Below are 16,153 nucleotides of genomic sequence, written 5' to 3' on the forward strand. Positions count from 1 at the left end.
TAGGGGTTTCCCCGTCCGCTACTTCAGCAGGAGCCGGGTTGGGCCCTAATTCAGTGAAAGAGAGCACCAGCCGAAGTTTTCAGTCCGTCTTGCGGGTAAGCGGCTCTTGGTCGGACTAGCCTGAATGGAAGGGACAGGCAAACAAGGAGAGAAATGGTACCCTGAAGGGAGGAGGGTGTTGCGCACATGTGCGCGTCTGCGCGAGGGCGAGGGAGCGAGGAGCTGGTGTGGCACCCCCGCAGGACAGAGCTGCGCCAGGGCGCGGGGGACGGCACAGCGCGTCCCTTTCTGGGGTGCGAGGGACCGGGGGGGTCGCCTGCCAACGCAGAGCTGGGCAACGAGGGTTCAGAAACACGCAGCCACCATGCGGCGGCCACGTGCCAGTCCGTGCGCGTAAGGGAGATAGGGGCTTTGGTGAATAAACGGTGACGAAGATTGAGTCTCTGTTGTCTTTGTAAAGCTTCCTCCAAATACTCCGTACTGGGACCAAGTACTAGAGAGGTAGATTTTAATAGATTTGGGGTTGGTTTTTTTCTTTCTTACTATGGTGCTGATGTATATGTAATGTTAAAAAAAAAAGTTATTTGTAAATATGTTTTTACAATTCTACAGATATCACTGGGTCTACTATCTGTAAAATATATACATATAAAAATATATATATATACTGTTTGTTTAAAATAGAGTATTTTTATTTCATTCCTTAACTCATCCTTACTGCAGTGGTATTGCACTTCAGATGACGTCTATTTACTAATTTGTACTGTATCCCTGACAGCAACTTGCTCCATTTTATTCAGATTTTTCTAGTTTTCTGTTTTTACTTTGTACATTAAGCATTGCTTATTTCCTTTTAAGACCTGTACAGAGCTCTGAAAATGTAGAAAAAGACCTGATGTTAACATACCACTTTTAAAGAAAACAAAACAAAACAAAAACAAAAAACAAATAAAAGATGGTTATCTGAGTCATATACCGGGCTGGTTTATAGGATCCTCTCTCACCCCACTCCTGCACCTCGGTGGGTGATCTTCCAGCGGGAGGAGGGAAGCCGGCTTCAGGCGGGCCTGGTTTCGGCCCGCGGGTTTCTGCATGGCCCGGCCAGAGTCGGGGTGTTACAGGCAGGGTCCAGCCCGTACCAGGCCGCCCCTCTTGCCCCGGGGTTGTTCGGCAACCGGTAAAGCCTCTGCATCCCGGTGAGCCCCGCCGGGCACAGCCAAGCAGCTCCCACCGCGGCAGCGGGGAGTTCGTCCATAATTGGGCCCGTTAGAGGCAGCAGCTCCAAACTTTTGTGTTTATTCTGTGTTGGGAGCAAAAGTAGGGAGTAGGGAAGGGCTTTCAGGGGGGGACACAAGATGGAGAGCCCAGGATGTAGGGGTGCTGTGGCTGAGATCTGGGGAGGCGAGGTGGGGTGGAAGAAGGGAGATGCGGGGTTGGATGTAGAAGTTGGAAAGAAGAGATGGGGAAACTGGGGAAGCGTGAAGAGGCACGCTTGGAGTAATTCCCTGTCACCTCCTACTACTCCTACAGCATGAGAGTTGTGTTGTCAGAAGCCTTTTGGAAAGTGCATGTAGACTTGTTGAATTTACACGACCTGTTCAAGATACACACGCCACGTAGCCTTTGAGGCTTGACACCGATTTCTCCGTGCTTCCAGCCTACTGGGGAGTCGTGGGGGATCGGACATCGGACCTCTGTTTGCACAGCTTGCTGCTCGGGACGTCGGTGTGGCTTGGCTCCACGTACAGCCTTTAAGGTGAGTTCCCCCTTCTCTCCTTAACGTCAGCCCTTTACCGTTTCAAATGTGGATAACGGGGCACAGGGAAGGAGATTGGCCCAGCTCGGAGCAGCTGGCGAGAGTTACTCCTCCGCACGTGCTGGCAGAGGGCTTGCTGAGAAAAGATGCTTTCAGCAAGAGGCCCCTAGGTACTGACTGGCTTTGAAGCTGCCGCGGGGACCATCGTCGTTTCTGATCGTGACCGACAGATGAGCATTTGCATCAGCTCGCAGTGGATGCTGAACATGCAGCCTGGTGCCGACTCCTCCATCAGCAGGCAGGAGACGGTGCGGGTCTCTCTACAGTTAAACTAAATACTGACACTGACAGCATCCATCTGTTGCAGGTGTATTTTGTTCTTAATGATAGATGAGTCAGTCCTTAACGCTTTTCAATCATAGACATTCTGTCCTGGCTAACTGGGGAGAAAGCAGTGACACAGAACACCAGTGGCATCCTCAGCTCCAGGCTTACTTCTGCCCTGTCGTTAGCTGGTGCAGCTCCTAAAATGTTCGGTTCGTGTTTATCCCCTAGCACTCTGCTGCTGGGTGATGCTTTGCAGCCTCACACCCACATTTTTTGGCATGTGAAATTGTCCCCACGCGACAGAAGTTTATCCCTTTCTCTGGAGTCGATGCCGTATGGGAAGCTATCTATACGCGTGCCAGACAGACCGCTACAACAGGTAAGCTTGGAATGGAATAACTTCAGAGGCAAAGACCTATTTTTGAACAGAGTTAGTGACCTTTGGGCCTCCTCTAGTGTGTATGTCAAGCTTGTTACGTGGTTTGGACCTTTGTCTTGGTTTTTGTCTGCTGGCAGCACTTCCTGCTGCCCCCGACGGTCTGAAGGCATGGCTGGCAGGTGGGCAGGTGGATTTTCTGTCTGCCAGCCCACAGAAGGAAAAGTTAGTGGAAGAGTTCCTGGTGGTTTCTGTAGTTGTTAAATCTGGCCCCGTTGCACTCTCTCCCTGGAGGCAAGTGCCAGGGAGTTGCCCTTTCCGCAGCTGTGTCAGCTCCAGCCTGTTCACCATCACGATCTGTCCTTTTCCCCTCGGCAGCCGTTAGTGGACCCAGCTCTTGCACCTTTGCCCTTGTTTCATTTTATTGTTTCAAATGCCGTTTCAGCCTTTGCCACCTGCAGGCGCTAAGTTGTGCCTTTTAATCACAAGCTAACTTCTGCACATGCAATGCGTCCACCTTTTTCATATGAAAGTTTATTACGAACCTGATCCAACACTCAATTATTTTGTGCTCAGGTTATCAACCTCAGCACGCTCTTAGAAAGACCATAAGCACGTTCATTATATAAACGTGCAGTATTTTTGGCCAAATGGTGTCTTCAAGGGCATGACAAGGAAAATTTCTGCCTGCTGGCTCTAGCTAGCATGAGTGTATTCAGCAGTGTCTTAATTTGAATTATCAGGAGCTACCAAAATAGTCAGGCATGGCCTTGCTTCGCTGTTCTCCTACGTAGTTTAAACTGACCATCGGCATACTTCGAGCTGATGGTGCTAAGCCATGACTTTTCCCCCCTTTTAGCAGAAAACTGTTTTCCTAGTTTGCTTTTCATTGGCATTTTATGATTCCCAGAGCTGTGGCCATGCTGGGACGTTTGTCTCGTCTTTCCCACAGCCTGGCCATCTGTGCCTTGGCGGGAGACAATGCAGGGGACCCAATTGTTAGACGAGCATCTGCGCTGCCTTTTTGTCCGGGCCGGCTCTCCCTCTCGCAAGTGCCGCACTGTGGGTACAGCCTGTCTTTGAGAGGCTTTGTGTGAGGACCGGGATCTGCCTACAGGAGGGCCCTGCTTCTACAAGAAGAGCGTTTCAGCGTGTGTTGAACTGTAAACATGCGTAGAAAATCAAAAGGCCTTCACAGAAACGTAGGGTCAGGTGCAGCTTTCAGTGTTTTCCTGAAGAAAGCAGTGTTTCCATAGAGGCTTAAACAGCCTCCTGCAGCGGGATTGCATGTACTTGGAAAACTGGGACCTCGCAGCAGCGTATTGTGTTGAAGCGTGTTTTTACATGGGTGCAGAACGGGTGGCGCTGCTGGGGAAAATGGAGAGGAGTGAAGACAACTACAGAGGCACTGGCAAAGCTGAAGGACATTGGGTAAGATGGGCTGACGCCTGCAGTGCCAGTTGCAACTAAATTACTTAGTGAATTAATGGTTTTAGTTTGATGTAATTTGTTTAGGGCTTACAATACTGTATGGGAAAACAGAACATTTAATTGCAAATGCAGATGTGACATCACATTCTGTCCTACTGACTCTTTGTCAAGAGCGTAGGGACAGGAGAAGGCATAAACAGCTCAGGAAAAACGTGCATTTGACATTGCAACGGGCTGTTAGGAAAGAGCTCTGATGCTTTATTCACATGCAGCTTACAATCTTTTTGGTGTTCAGGGAAAGCATCCGCGTTATTTATTTATTTAAAAAAAACAACCCAGTCTTCAGAATAATTTACGTAGTTTCTTCATAATGCTGAAGTCCAGGTATTCATCCAGAAAGCTGTTAACAATCCCAGCTGCAGCCAGGGTTATCAAGCAAATCAGAATTATCACACTCAAATAAAAACCTGTTAACCTAGAAGTGGAAAGCAGAAAAATACTGTTATGAGCTGTACATGGTGTGTTTACAGTGAAACTGCTTGTCCACACCAGTTAAGAAGTGCAATCAGAAAGGATCACTGCTGCAACGCTACCTTGGGGCGTCCTGGTAATAAACCATTCCCGCACGTGACTTTTGCTAGGGAGAAGAGAGATTCCTAATATCCTCTCCATGGGAAAACTCTCCCCCAGTGTTTCTAAATATTCACGTGGAAGTTAGGAACTTGCTCCAGGATGAAGCTACCTCATCCCGTGGCACGAAGATGTGTAGGTAAAGCCTCAGACAAGCCTGAGCACCTCACTGCAACTCTAGGTGCAGGAGTGTGGGAGAGAAGCCTTTGGGGCCGAGGGAGAGGCGTGCATGTCTCTCCCATCCACATTGTTGGCCAGGTACTCTGCACTGGGCTGGGCGGGCTGCTGCTGGTTATCACTTTGACTTGAGATGGATTTTTGGACCGGAAAGGAAGAGCATCAATCTTGAAAAATCAGCGATTAGGGCACTTGCTGGGAACGGGAAAGGGTTAGGTTATTTTATTTGTGGAAAATGGAAGGCTCCCCACAGAAAAGGCTGGGAGAGCCCTTCAGCTCTGAAACACAGAGCTCGCTTTTTGGGCACATGTGAGGAGGGAGCTTCCCCTCCGTGCACGCTCTCCTGGGACTGTTCTGAGTTGCCTTGGTGCAGACTCTGGTCTGACAGGCATATTCTGGGAGCTGCTGCTGGGTTGGCCCCTGCCAGCAAAGCGAGCAGCAAAAGGTCTCTTTGGAGAATCCCATCATGTTAGCATTGGAGAGAGGTCTGAGGAGCTTGTCAGCCTTTGATTTATAGCTACCTATCCCTATACCCACAGAAGCTGAAGAGGGTAGGTGCTCAGGCACCGCTGGGGGTGTGGGGAGCCTGAGGATCTCACTGGTGCCTAAAGACTTATGATAAGTAGCCTTTCTGGGCGTTCCACGTCTAGATGCAGATTTCGAAATGGTGAAGTATGAGATTTCCTCAATTTCAGGAGAGCATGAGAAGTCTTTAGCTTAGCCTTTAAGTATCTGTCAGAGCCAGCTGGAGGGAAGGGTGAGGGATACAGCTCACTTGCAAAGGCCTCTCCAGCACAGAAACAAAGTAGAAGGTGCACGTTCCTGTTGTGTTCTTAAGAAAATCCAGCCTTGGCGAATCTGAACTGCAATTCATGTAGTGCAGGAGTATATGTCGTAACCAGCCCTTCGAGCACGTGGACCAGGTTTGTCTTTATAACTAGCACGGCTGTAGTCGGTGATTACGGTTGAGAATCAGTGCGAAGATTAATTACCTTCTCGCTGAAGGCTGAATCTATTGGTCTAAGAGTACTGAAGTAAAGCAAGGGACACATTTCTTGAACAAAGGACTTTTTAGTTTGTTGATTAAAGTCTGTTATGCTCTGCTTGTTCATTTATTTACATGGTTTTGCTCCCCAAACTTCCCTAATAGTTGCTAGTCTTTTGGTTGGTGTTCATTGCATCATTTGAATTATTGCATGCCTTAGTGGAAAATATAAAATTATCTCCATATATTTGCTCTGGAATACGTAGCTTCTCCCTTCTCTTAAGCAACAGCTCTTCCAAAGAGGGTAAAGGACTAGTGGAGACTGTAGTGTGAAGGAGAATGGTAGTATCAGTATACAAGCTGTGAAAAATAGCCCTGTAGTACAGGTTTTTGCTGCTGCAGGATTATTCACTACAAAATAGCCTGGTTGTTCTGTATGTTCCTCTAGAAATATACATCCCGAGTCTTTTAATTTTATGACAAGCATATATCATGCTATTTTCTTTTTATGACTGATATGTGTGCTGGAAAAGGAGCCTTAGGTCAGGACACAGAAGATAGTGCAGTGGCTTCAGTGAAACAAGAAAAAAACTGTGTGTTTGAGTGTTTATAGTGGAGGGGTGTTTGCCAGCGTGCATGTTTGTTGAAGCAGAATTCATGTTACGAGATGCTCTTCACTTAACATTCATTAATGCATGCTTATCTGAAGCCATGTTCTCTTATCTGTGTGGTGAAAGTTCATCAGCCTACAAGGCCAGATTTGCTTGCTTCCTTTAGCACATTTTGTATGGCTAGAGTAAAGGTCACAATGTGGCAAACGGAGGAAAAATGCAAACAGCAGGCAGGCAGGCACTGTGCAAGCCCTGCCTGAGCAGTCTCCCATCCTACAGCAGTCCTGAGCTGCAAAACTGTGCTGCTGTTTTCAGGCCTCTCCGAGTCTGGTTGCCAATATGCTCAGTACAAAGCAGGCACCCACCAGGTGTGCATCAAACCTTTTCTCTCTCGTGACCTGTAGCACGTGCACAGGTTAACCTAGGCTTCTGCTGTAACAGCCAGCCCCCTTCCCTGCGGGTTTCCGCCTCAGACCTCTTGCTGACACTTTACACATGTTGCATTCAATTATAGTCACTTTTCACTGCCAGTCCTTGGCTCTCAGCCCAGCTTCAGACCACAGCCTGCAGCGTTCAACCTGCATTCAGCTGGTAACTCCTTACCTTCCTTTCACAGACTGCACGTAACCATGGAAGTACTTGTAGCGGGCAAACATGTACAACACACCCAGAAAGGAAGCTAATTCTAAGAAAGAAAAGATTAATGGGGGGAGAAAAGAGTTAGAAAACTAAAAAATGAGGATCGTAGACAGTTAGACACTTTAGTTATGTTTTCTAGTTGTATAGCTCTGGGGATTTTCATAGCTACCCACACCCTGGGAAGTTATCTTGGGAAAGAATCATTCAAAAGAGATATATGTATTCTTAAACATTCACTACAGGAGGCTCTTGATATGGGTTTACAGATAGGGGTGGGCGTAGGACTGTCCAAAAAAACCTAAAAGCATTCCCTGAAAAGGAGATCTCAAGAACTGACAGGAATCTGTAGCCCCCCCAGTTTGGTGGTTATCCCTGAGACGAGGTAGTGGGTTGGAGCACTGTGGCTTGACCCAGCACTGTCATTTTGTATTGTTATGGCAGTTCATGCTAAAGGGGAGTGTTTGTTTTGGAAAGGGAATCTTATTTATGTTGTTAATAACCTGCTTTGCATTTATATAGCAGCTTTTATCCAAGGACATGAGAGAAAGCTGTAGTGAAGTTAGCTTTCTGACCTCCCTGTGGGAAGAGTATAAAGTCACCTCCATTTGATAGATGGAGCAGGGTGTGTAGGTCAGTCGTATTATCCAGGACTAAGCTGGATAATTTTGTGTTCTTTCAAACTGTGCAAGTGAGCATTACAGAGGACGGCTTTTGCTGCGTTCTGGATTAACTCGTGTAAACATACCTATGGGAGATGCTCAGCTGAAAAACTGACTTAATGAAAAGGTTAACATAATCCTTCTTTTCTTACGTATGGCAGCACATGTCTGTGTTGCTGGTTGGCAACTGTGATTTTCCTCAGTTCAAGTGTCTGTCTATAAGCACGTGTACTGTCTCGTATCCAATGTGTTGACTGTGGTGCTACTTTGTGATGTGGTGCTACTTTGGATTTACATTGGATTTGCAGTGGAGATGGGACTCTGGCTCTAAGAGAGCCCCAAAGCAAAATTACTGGTTTGGAGCAAACAGAAAATGGAGAAGAAAGCTAGTTGTTCAGGAAGAAGAGGTATAGCGGGCATGAGTTAGTTATCCTTTCTCCAGCCCACAGAATTCATGCTTCTAAAACATCAGCTGGGGAAGGGCTAAAAAAGCAGAATGCAAAAATTAGGCTCTGTCACAAGTTCTAGCTCTACGAGAGTCCACCCCATCACTGTTAGGAGACATCACAGACCCACCTTGGGAAGTCCAACAGAGTGAGAGGTATGAAAGCTCTGTGGCGTCTGAGTTCAGAACATTTGGCCAAAAAATGCCCCCCTGCTAGGTGGCTGAGAAAACATTGTAGATTTTCCCGAGTCCCCGCCGCATACCTGAAGTACAACATCTACAATACCGGCTGGAGATGCCGCAGTTATGATTGTGCTTCAGTGCTCAGTGCTATGTCCCAGAACAAACAAGTCATAGCCCAGTGGCAGTCTCGCCCATCTGGGATGTAAAAACCCAAAGGTTTGCTGCTTGAGCTCCATCTCCATCAGCCAGGGGTCCAGCCACAGGTATGAGTGCTCTGACCTGAGTCTTTCCAGGCTGCTTCCTCCCCAGGAATGATAGCTACGCTTGATGTCCTGTGAGAATTGTGCCGTAATGTGCAAATAATTGTTAGTGGGAAGCACCTGGGAGCGGCTTTTCTGAATGATTCACCCCGCAAATCCACTGAATGTATGATAAATATGCCATGTACTGGCTCCTTGGTTTGCAGAGAGAGGTGAAAGCTGGTGGGGCTATGTGAAATGCCATGACTAAGTGGGGATTTCAGTGTCACTGAGCGTTCTTCTAGGAAGGCTATGCTAAGGTAATGCAATTAAAAGAAGGGAAAAAGATGTCTACAGTCACCTCCTGATAAAACTAAAGCGTTTTAAAAAGTTACGTAAAACTTTTCAGTCCAAAATAAAAACGTAAAGTGTTTACCTTGATGAAAAAACCATCCTGCAGTCCAGAGGACAGTCAGGAACATTGGGTAAAACTCCACACAGTTTTGTCTGCAGAATAAATTTGAAAGAACATTAGTCTGGAAAGGAAAAGAACTGGGGTGGGGGGGTGGGGAAGTTCAAGGAGAATCGACTTTGGCCTCATTTAGTTGCCGCTAAAGTTAATGCTGTCGAATTCAATGGGAGCACAGTCAAGCCAGCATTAGGCACTCTTAAAAATTCTCTTCTTTGTAATCTCAAATACAAACTATTTCAAATATTTGCCTGGTATTTAAACTTAGACAAGGATCTGGATCCCAACTACATGGATATAAATAGGACAAATAATCCTAAATCAAGTGCCTGTGCAGCAGAGAGAGGCAGGAACGCCAGCACATGGATGTGATGTTTATCACTTATCTCCATGCTCGGTATGCAAGTTTTGTGGGTCAGCGTTCCTGGGACTGCAAGAGGAAGCATAGAGCTGTGCGTAGGCAGCTTGGATTGCCCTGCTGAGGCCAACTGCCTTTATGAAGTGCTGTCAGGCACAGACAGCACACGATAGATCTTCTTATGGTGAGGACCATAACATCTTTATTTGTGGATGTCATCAGTTTTCCCACCAATATTTTCTTTGGATATCTTTTCTTGGTTGTTCTGAACGAATTTCTTTTTAATGAATCAGGCATCCTTCTATATCTAACATATTCTGTTATCTAATATGTTGTCTAATGTCTCGTTATTGTTATCCACTACAATTACAGTTACAGCAGATGGGATTGTTTGAAATAAATATGAATACTTTTGCATAGGATCATTAGCTAATCACAAACTGAAGCCCTTTAGGAAAATGCGGTCTTTTTAGACAGGCTATTCCACTGTTACCCACTGTGCCGACAGAGAGTTTCTGTGCTCGTGTGTTCCACGTGTTTGGTGTTAGCCATAGTTCAAGAACTGACAGCACAGCTTGCTAGATCCAGAACACCTGAATTCTCTAAGTTACAGTCAATTAGCTCTCAGCCCCGACTTAGGTTTGGGTAATCCGATTGCCTAGCTTGATCAGAATTTGAGCAGTGACTGTTTTAAGTGAGCTGAACTTACCCCATTATCATTAAAATAATAGCTGAACCATTTGAAGAGCGAGTTGTTCATTACTTTTCTTTTTTTTTTTTGAGCAAAGAATGCAAAGAAAAGGTAACGCTTTAAGATAATGTTTTTGCTTCTCTTCTGGACTGAATTGTTATTCATTGCCACCATCTTAATGATCTCCGGACTTACTGTGCACGGAATGTTCTGTCAAATTCGGGAGCTCCAGTGACCGCTGGGGGCATGACTTTGTGCTTCATTCTTGATTTCCCCACCAGCCGAGCAAAATAACCTGTAAGCAAAAATAAGGGGTCACGAATTACAGTTCCTCGGCTCAGTTGCATCCCTAACACATCAGTAATTTTTTAAATAGAGATAATTGTTCTTCCACTCTTTCCATTTCGTTTGACGGAAAGAGACCAATATTAGATAAACTAGTTTTTCCCTACAAAAGTTTAGATCTTATCTTCAAGAGTGACTTACGCATGAGGAAGAGGAAAAATTGCTATTTCAGAAATACATTCATCCTCTTTTTGCATTTGCTACACTAGCTATGACTTAAATATCCGTCCGCCTCACCTGAATCCTAGAACTGCACAGCCTAGGAGCGGTCTAGCCACACCACAGTGGCAGTGCGCTGCCTTAGCAGCACCTCAGTGACCAAACCGCCCCGAGGGAGGCCACTTCCCTACTTGCTTGAATAGCATACGGTCATTTTGGTTTAGTGACGCTAAGAGCTACGATGCTTTGGAGTATGGGGCAGCATTACAGTCTTTGGAAATGAAAATCTGGTAGGCACCTTTTTAAAGTTATTTACTCATCTCTTATAGCGCATGCTTTTCCATCTGTTGTTATTGTCTCGGACTCACAAAATTCAGTAAGTTGGAAAGAGCGGAGAGCTGCAACTGCGGAGGCTGTAGCCTGTTCCCTGCTCTCCACCTCATCTGCTGGAGAGCTCTGAGAGCTATCTGTTGGAGGACCTATGCTGTTCCCACCTCCACTGAACTGGAGCTGATAGTACTTACCTGTCTTGTCAAAGGCATTTTTTAGAACTGATGCAGTACCATGAAGAAGAGAGGTTACTTACTGTACAGTGACTAAATATCAGTTGCTTACCAAAAAACCCCAAACCAATCAAACAATCTCTGTGCTTCTGACCTCTATTTCTAGGATCACTTCTGACGTGTATATGTATACCTCATTGTACTGATCTCCTCATTGCAGAAGTCTCCCCCTAACAGTTGAACAAGAAGCTCTCAAGGACAAAAGGCAATACACAGACAGCAATTTTCTGTATGCAGCAGAGCTATTGGGCATCACCCTGTTTGACTTTAAAACTACCTGGGTACCTGGAATTATTTTTCTGGCTGTCATAGCCACCCTGTATGACAAGCTCGCTATCTACCTTGTACCCAAAGTTTACCTGGGTCCAGAAACCAGGCACCCACCTGAGCTCACTAACAAGACTTGTCTAAGAGGCAAGCCTAGAGCATATCTCCCGTCCTCCCTTCTGGGAGCAGTGGCATTAAAATACAGCTAGAGATATGGGTGGTGCTGCCCTGTGCACCCCTTATACCTTAGCCTTGTGGCCAAAGCCTTTTCCCAAAAAAAGCGTTTTCCCGTCTGTCTTCTCCCCGTATAAGTAATTACAGGCTGTGTTCAAGCAGCATCTGAACCTTTCTCTCCAGAGACTAGTCAGAGCATCTCAGCTATCTCTCCGTAAGGCAGGTTTACAGGACCTTTCATTGTATTTGCATCCAGCAAGACCGCCTCCACTCCCACCCACGCAGCTCGTGTCATGCCTGGTGATTCATCTGTTATTTGCCACCTTGCAGCCCTTTCGGAAGGGAAGAATGGTAGTGGGGAGGGTTTAGGGAACATGCTTCAGGGAGACTGAAACTTGTGGAAGCACAAGGATTACCTCTGAGAAATATTCTCCTGGAAAACTTAACTGAAAAGTTGGTTTTTAACTTCTGTCGCCCTCACAATTATCTATTTTTTATGACAAATGCTCTGTGCTGGCAAATCCTGCCTGGCTTATCAGTCAAAGTGGTAGCTGAGCCACAGTGTTTTGTGCTATGGCGTTTTTAGCCAGCAATGCGTTCCTCATTTTCTGGCCACACCGACCCATTCGATGCCTACAACCAGTCTGGGACCAGGTTGTTTTTTTTTCTACTGAAGAATTAATGCAAGCCAAGGCAGCTCATTGCATCCAAATCAGCTGAAAAAAAAAAAAAAGCCTTGAGTGGATGCTGGACAAAGTAAACTTACTGGGGGAAATAAGAAGATTAAGGTACTGTAGGGGCCAAATCGTTCTTGTTTGTTCAGTACAATTAACCAAAGCAAATCGCCAAGGCCATGGTATAACCCTGGCCTCAGCTGTAACGTGGTTTGCCCTTGGTATTGCTTGGTCAGCAAGGCTCTAGTTTGAGGGGCAAAGATTTGCACGTGGGTGACTCTGGTTAACTGAACGCAGAAACAGGTTGTGATCGTACGATAATACGGCTGACCATCATGAAATCCACTTCTTTAGTGGCTTCCACTGTGATTGATGGGAACTTTGCTTCAATTAGGGACAAGTGGGCTTACATATGCCAATGAAAACCAAGCTGTGGCACTGCGTAACGGGAGAACTAGAGTCATGTCTGTCACCTTAAAAGAAAAGGTGAGCCCGGTGTGCAGAACAAGACAGGTACCAACCAGGGACTCGAAAAGAGCTCAGGAGAGGAATAATTACTGTATTTTTTGTTAACTGCGTAGGACTTGCCTTTTAGTTCCTTTCTGGTGAATGGAAAGTAGTGATGTAACTCCAAATTTACGTTTTGTGATTATGGTTTAACAGGGCTAAAGTAAATACTAAAGCAGTGGGAGAGCTCTTCTGCCCCACCCACTGGAGGTGCTGTCGCGAGGACTCCAGAAAGCATTGCAGCAGGAGTAAGCAGAGACTTTCATAGCCTTTTCTTCCCCCTGTATCAAGTTGTGCAGTTCTCACAGGCTAAATTACATGACTGAGGTAGTTACAAAGTATGCTTGCCTTGCCTTTGTTTGCCTTTTTTTGCTTTTATCTTCAGGTGGCATTTATGGTTACTGAGTTAATATCTTTACTCTGAAAATATGGGACGAAGCAGGCTTTCAAGGGACGTTACTCTGTTAAAAAGCCTGTAGAGAAGCTGTTACCTGTATTGCAGTGTATGATAGTGCATGTTAATTTGCATGGCCTGGCCTAACAACCTTTAAAAAAAAAAAATCAAATATTTTTAATAATGTCTTGCCGGGTCCTGGAATTACTAAGAGTGATTTTAAAAGGTGCTAGTTCAGAGAGATAATTCAAAATAGAGGAGCAGTGGGACTCCTGTCCTCCTGTTCTCTCCTAGATCAATGACTGGGATTCCCTCTGTCCTTTCATTGGATTCCCTTGTTTTCCCATCAGTCTACAAGACACTAATCTCTGAAGCAAATCTTACCTGCTTAAAACTGGATTCATGACTGGAAACCACTTTCTGCATTGTTTCTGCTCTTTCTTTCTACCTTAGAGCATTTCTTGCACAGCTTAATGTTCGACTGACCTGATTCCTTGAATAACTTATAGTTCCGAGGCACTAAATCTTGTACCTCTGATGGATTGCTAAGTGAAACCTGACATCCTGCACCGCTTCAGGGAGGTCCTGTTGCCCATTAGCACCTTCCTAACTCAGGACCAGAGGCTCAGCGGAATAAACAGAACAGATGTGTATGTTGTGTGTATTTTGTTCACAGCAAGCGGTCAGACACTGGGCGATTCCCCTTGCATGAACTGGTTGTAACACGTGCTTACGGTGCCGGTTTCACAACGTTCATTTGAACTCCCATAAATTAATCTGAGTTGGTTTGCCCGTGCTAGAAAGCATGCTGAAAGTAAGCCAAGCTGTGCTGATTTAAATCAGATCAGCAGATCAGATTCTTACGCAGGTTTCTCTTTGGGCTTGATGTCAGACTGCCAGTGTAAATTAAAACCCAGGTTATCTGGTCTTTTCTGTGATTTTAACTGAGATTAACTAATATGGACTAACCATCACAAGGAAGAACATAGGTATGTCCCCCCTCCCTTTGCAGTTTCAGTTTTCAATTCCTTGAGTTTTCAAACTGCAGTACTTTTGCGGGTACTGTATGTTTGTTTGTTTTTAATTCTTCACACTTTTACATTAAAAATCAAGGCAGGCAAGTTGAACTTTCACAGAAGTTGATGGTAAATATTGCCACCAGATAGAAATGTTCTGTGAAGATCACAAGAGTATGTTGTAGCTGATCTGATGACAGAAAAAGAGAATGTAAATTTTAGGTGCTTTTTATTTGCCTTCTGTTGTGTTGGGCTTTTTTTAACCTGGAAGGGTCACGTTCTCAAGCTTTTTTTCTGCTGGGTACAAATGTTATTTCAGTAGTTGAGGCTTTGAGAACAAATAAACAAACAATCAAGCCACATAGATAGGTTGCTAGATAAGTTGGCAGTGCTATAGATGCTTGAAAAAAAAGGCAGAGTGATTATTATTCACTTGCTCTGAATCTCATACTAGTATAGCACAAATGCCTTCAAAATGTATCTTGTTTCCTGGTGTAAGCACAGCTATATGAATCAACGTATTTCAAAGAAAATAATGACAAGCATTAAAAATGCTACTGCAGTTTTAGACTGATACACAGCAAAAAGAGCATCTCAGACTTGCCCACTTCTTTCCCTAGTCCTTGATTCTCAGAAGCATATCAGCGGGGGATAACATAAATCCATTTAGATCTTAAAGAAATGTAATGATGAGGACATAATATGGAATATCTCATATTATTGCTGCCTGGTGTAAAGGTTTGCTTTCTTCTTTCATTTCGAATACTTAGTATGTATCTGTTTCAGGAAACAGTTTTTACAACACTTTCAGTCCAGCATTAGTGTATTTGATTTCACAAATTTACTCTCACTTTTGAGGTTTTCGCTTGTATATGTGCCTAAATAAGAATCAAAACCAAGACACGATGTGGCTTTGGGGTAACTTTACAGCTAGTTACAAGCTCTCACAATAGTATGATTCCAAAAAGTCAGCAAACAAAATAGAATTGAAACCAAACTACTTTCTCCCACAGGGAAAAGTAATCTGTCCCACTGAGCCAGCTCCCTCTCAGACTGCAGAGAGGGTAAACAGTGCTCCGGTGAGAAAACTCTTAGGAGGTCTCAGAAGCTGAAGTTACAGAGCAGCCAGTTTATCATAAAATCATTTCCAGGACTTCAGAACCGGTGGAAACCTCCCCACGCCCCAGCCACGCAACCCCACAGATCTTACATTGCTGGAAGGCGGAAAGAAGAGAGACAGCCGCAAGCAGAATTAAATCACCAGCCATGTTCCCAGCAGCTTCCGTGTGCGAGCAGGATGTGCGTATAGGAGAGCGAGCTTGAGCGAGCAATAAGGAAAAACAACAGGTGGGAGAATTATAGTGCTTTTCAGCATTGCAACAAAGGTCTGCCCTGGAAATAAAGCAGCCTAACTTTTTAAAAGAAGAGTGCAAAATCACAGCCGTTTTTCATTCCTGAAAATGTTCAACTACAGTCAGCCAGCCCTGCCTGCCTCTTGCCTGTGTAAAAGCGCAGAGAGAACAAAACCAGCCTTTCCCGCCTCTGGGGATTCAGCTGTTCTTTTAGGTCTTAGATTTTATTTGCAATATCTTTGGGGGCGAAGACTTTTTATTCTGTGCTTGTACAGGGCCTAGCGCGGCGAGGTCTGCATCCATCACTAGCAGCACCCCTCGGAAGCAGCAGGTGCAGGCGATGCGAGGGGAGAGCGGAGCTTTGTACCGTCCCTACGCTTGATTCACGGGTTTTGCGGAACATGTGCAACTTAGGCTCTGACGGATGACACGACAGCCGCTTCACAAGCGGTCAGCATGCAGAAAGGAATTGTTCAGGATAGTTCAAAGGGTAAAACAACTGAGAAAGAAAGAAATATCTCCCCTCATTTTCCTGCCTGGAGTACGCTTCCTAGAGCTTACGCCTAGTCCTAAAACTGGGAGAGATTCTCTCAAGGAACATTTTTTCATCAGCTAGCCCTAACTAACGGGAAGCTTAATGTCGTTAGCCTTTATGATCCCATAAGACCACTGGAAGAAAACCAGTGTAATGTTTGTTGCGATGCCAGGATTACCGATCCACTTTGT

The 16,153-nt window shown here is 45.3% G+C and overlaps 1 protein-coding gene across 2 annotated transcripts in view; it reads right to left on the reverse strand.

Annotated features, from left to right (window-relative positions):
• The window catches only part of MGST2 (microsomal glutathione S-transferase 2), a 30,893-nt gene extending 15,534 nt beyond the window's left edge, over nucleotides 1–15,359 (reverse strand). Inside the window, exons 1-5 of one of the 2 annotated variants that reach the window (XM_009468748.2) lie at nucleotides 15,286–15,359; nucleotides 10,172–10,271; nucleotides 8,895–8,965; nucleotides 6,897–6,978; nucleotides 4,132–4,365 (exon numbers count right to left, since the gene is read on the reverse strand). In XM_009468748.2, coding sequence (XP_009467023.1) covers nucleotides 4,233–4,365; nucleotides 6,897–6,978; nucleotides 8,895–8,965; nucleotides 10,172–10,271; nucleotides 15,286–15,343 — 444 coding nt within the window. In that variant the 5' untranslated portion in view covers nucleotides 15,344–15,359 and the 3' untranslated portion in view covers nucleotides 4,132–4,232. Of the gene's footprint in view, nucleotides 1–4,131; nucleotides 4,366–6,896; nucleotides 6,979–8,894; nucleotides 8,966–10,171; nucleotides 10,272–15,285 lie in introns of those variants that run through there. The other variant, XM_087736315.1, reaches the window with a different exon arrangement.
• Between the last annotated feature and the right edge of the window lie 794 nt (nucleotides 15,360–16,153).

This window comes from Nipponia nippon, unplaced genomic scaffold (genome assembly GCF_047370975.1).
Source record: "Nipponia nippon isolate SJK-2023a ecotype South Korea unplaced genomic scaffold, ASM4737097v1 scaffold_6, whole genome shotgun sequence".
Taxonomy (NCBI): Eukaryota; Metazoa; Chordata; class Aves; order Pelecaniformes; family Threskiornithidae; genus Nipponia; species Nipponia nippon.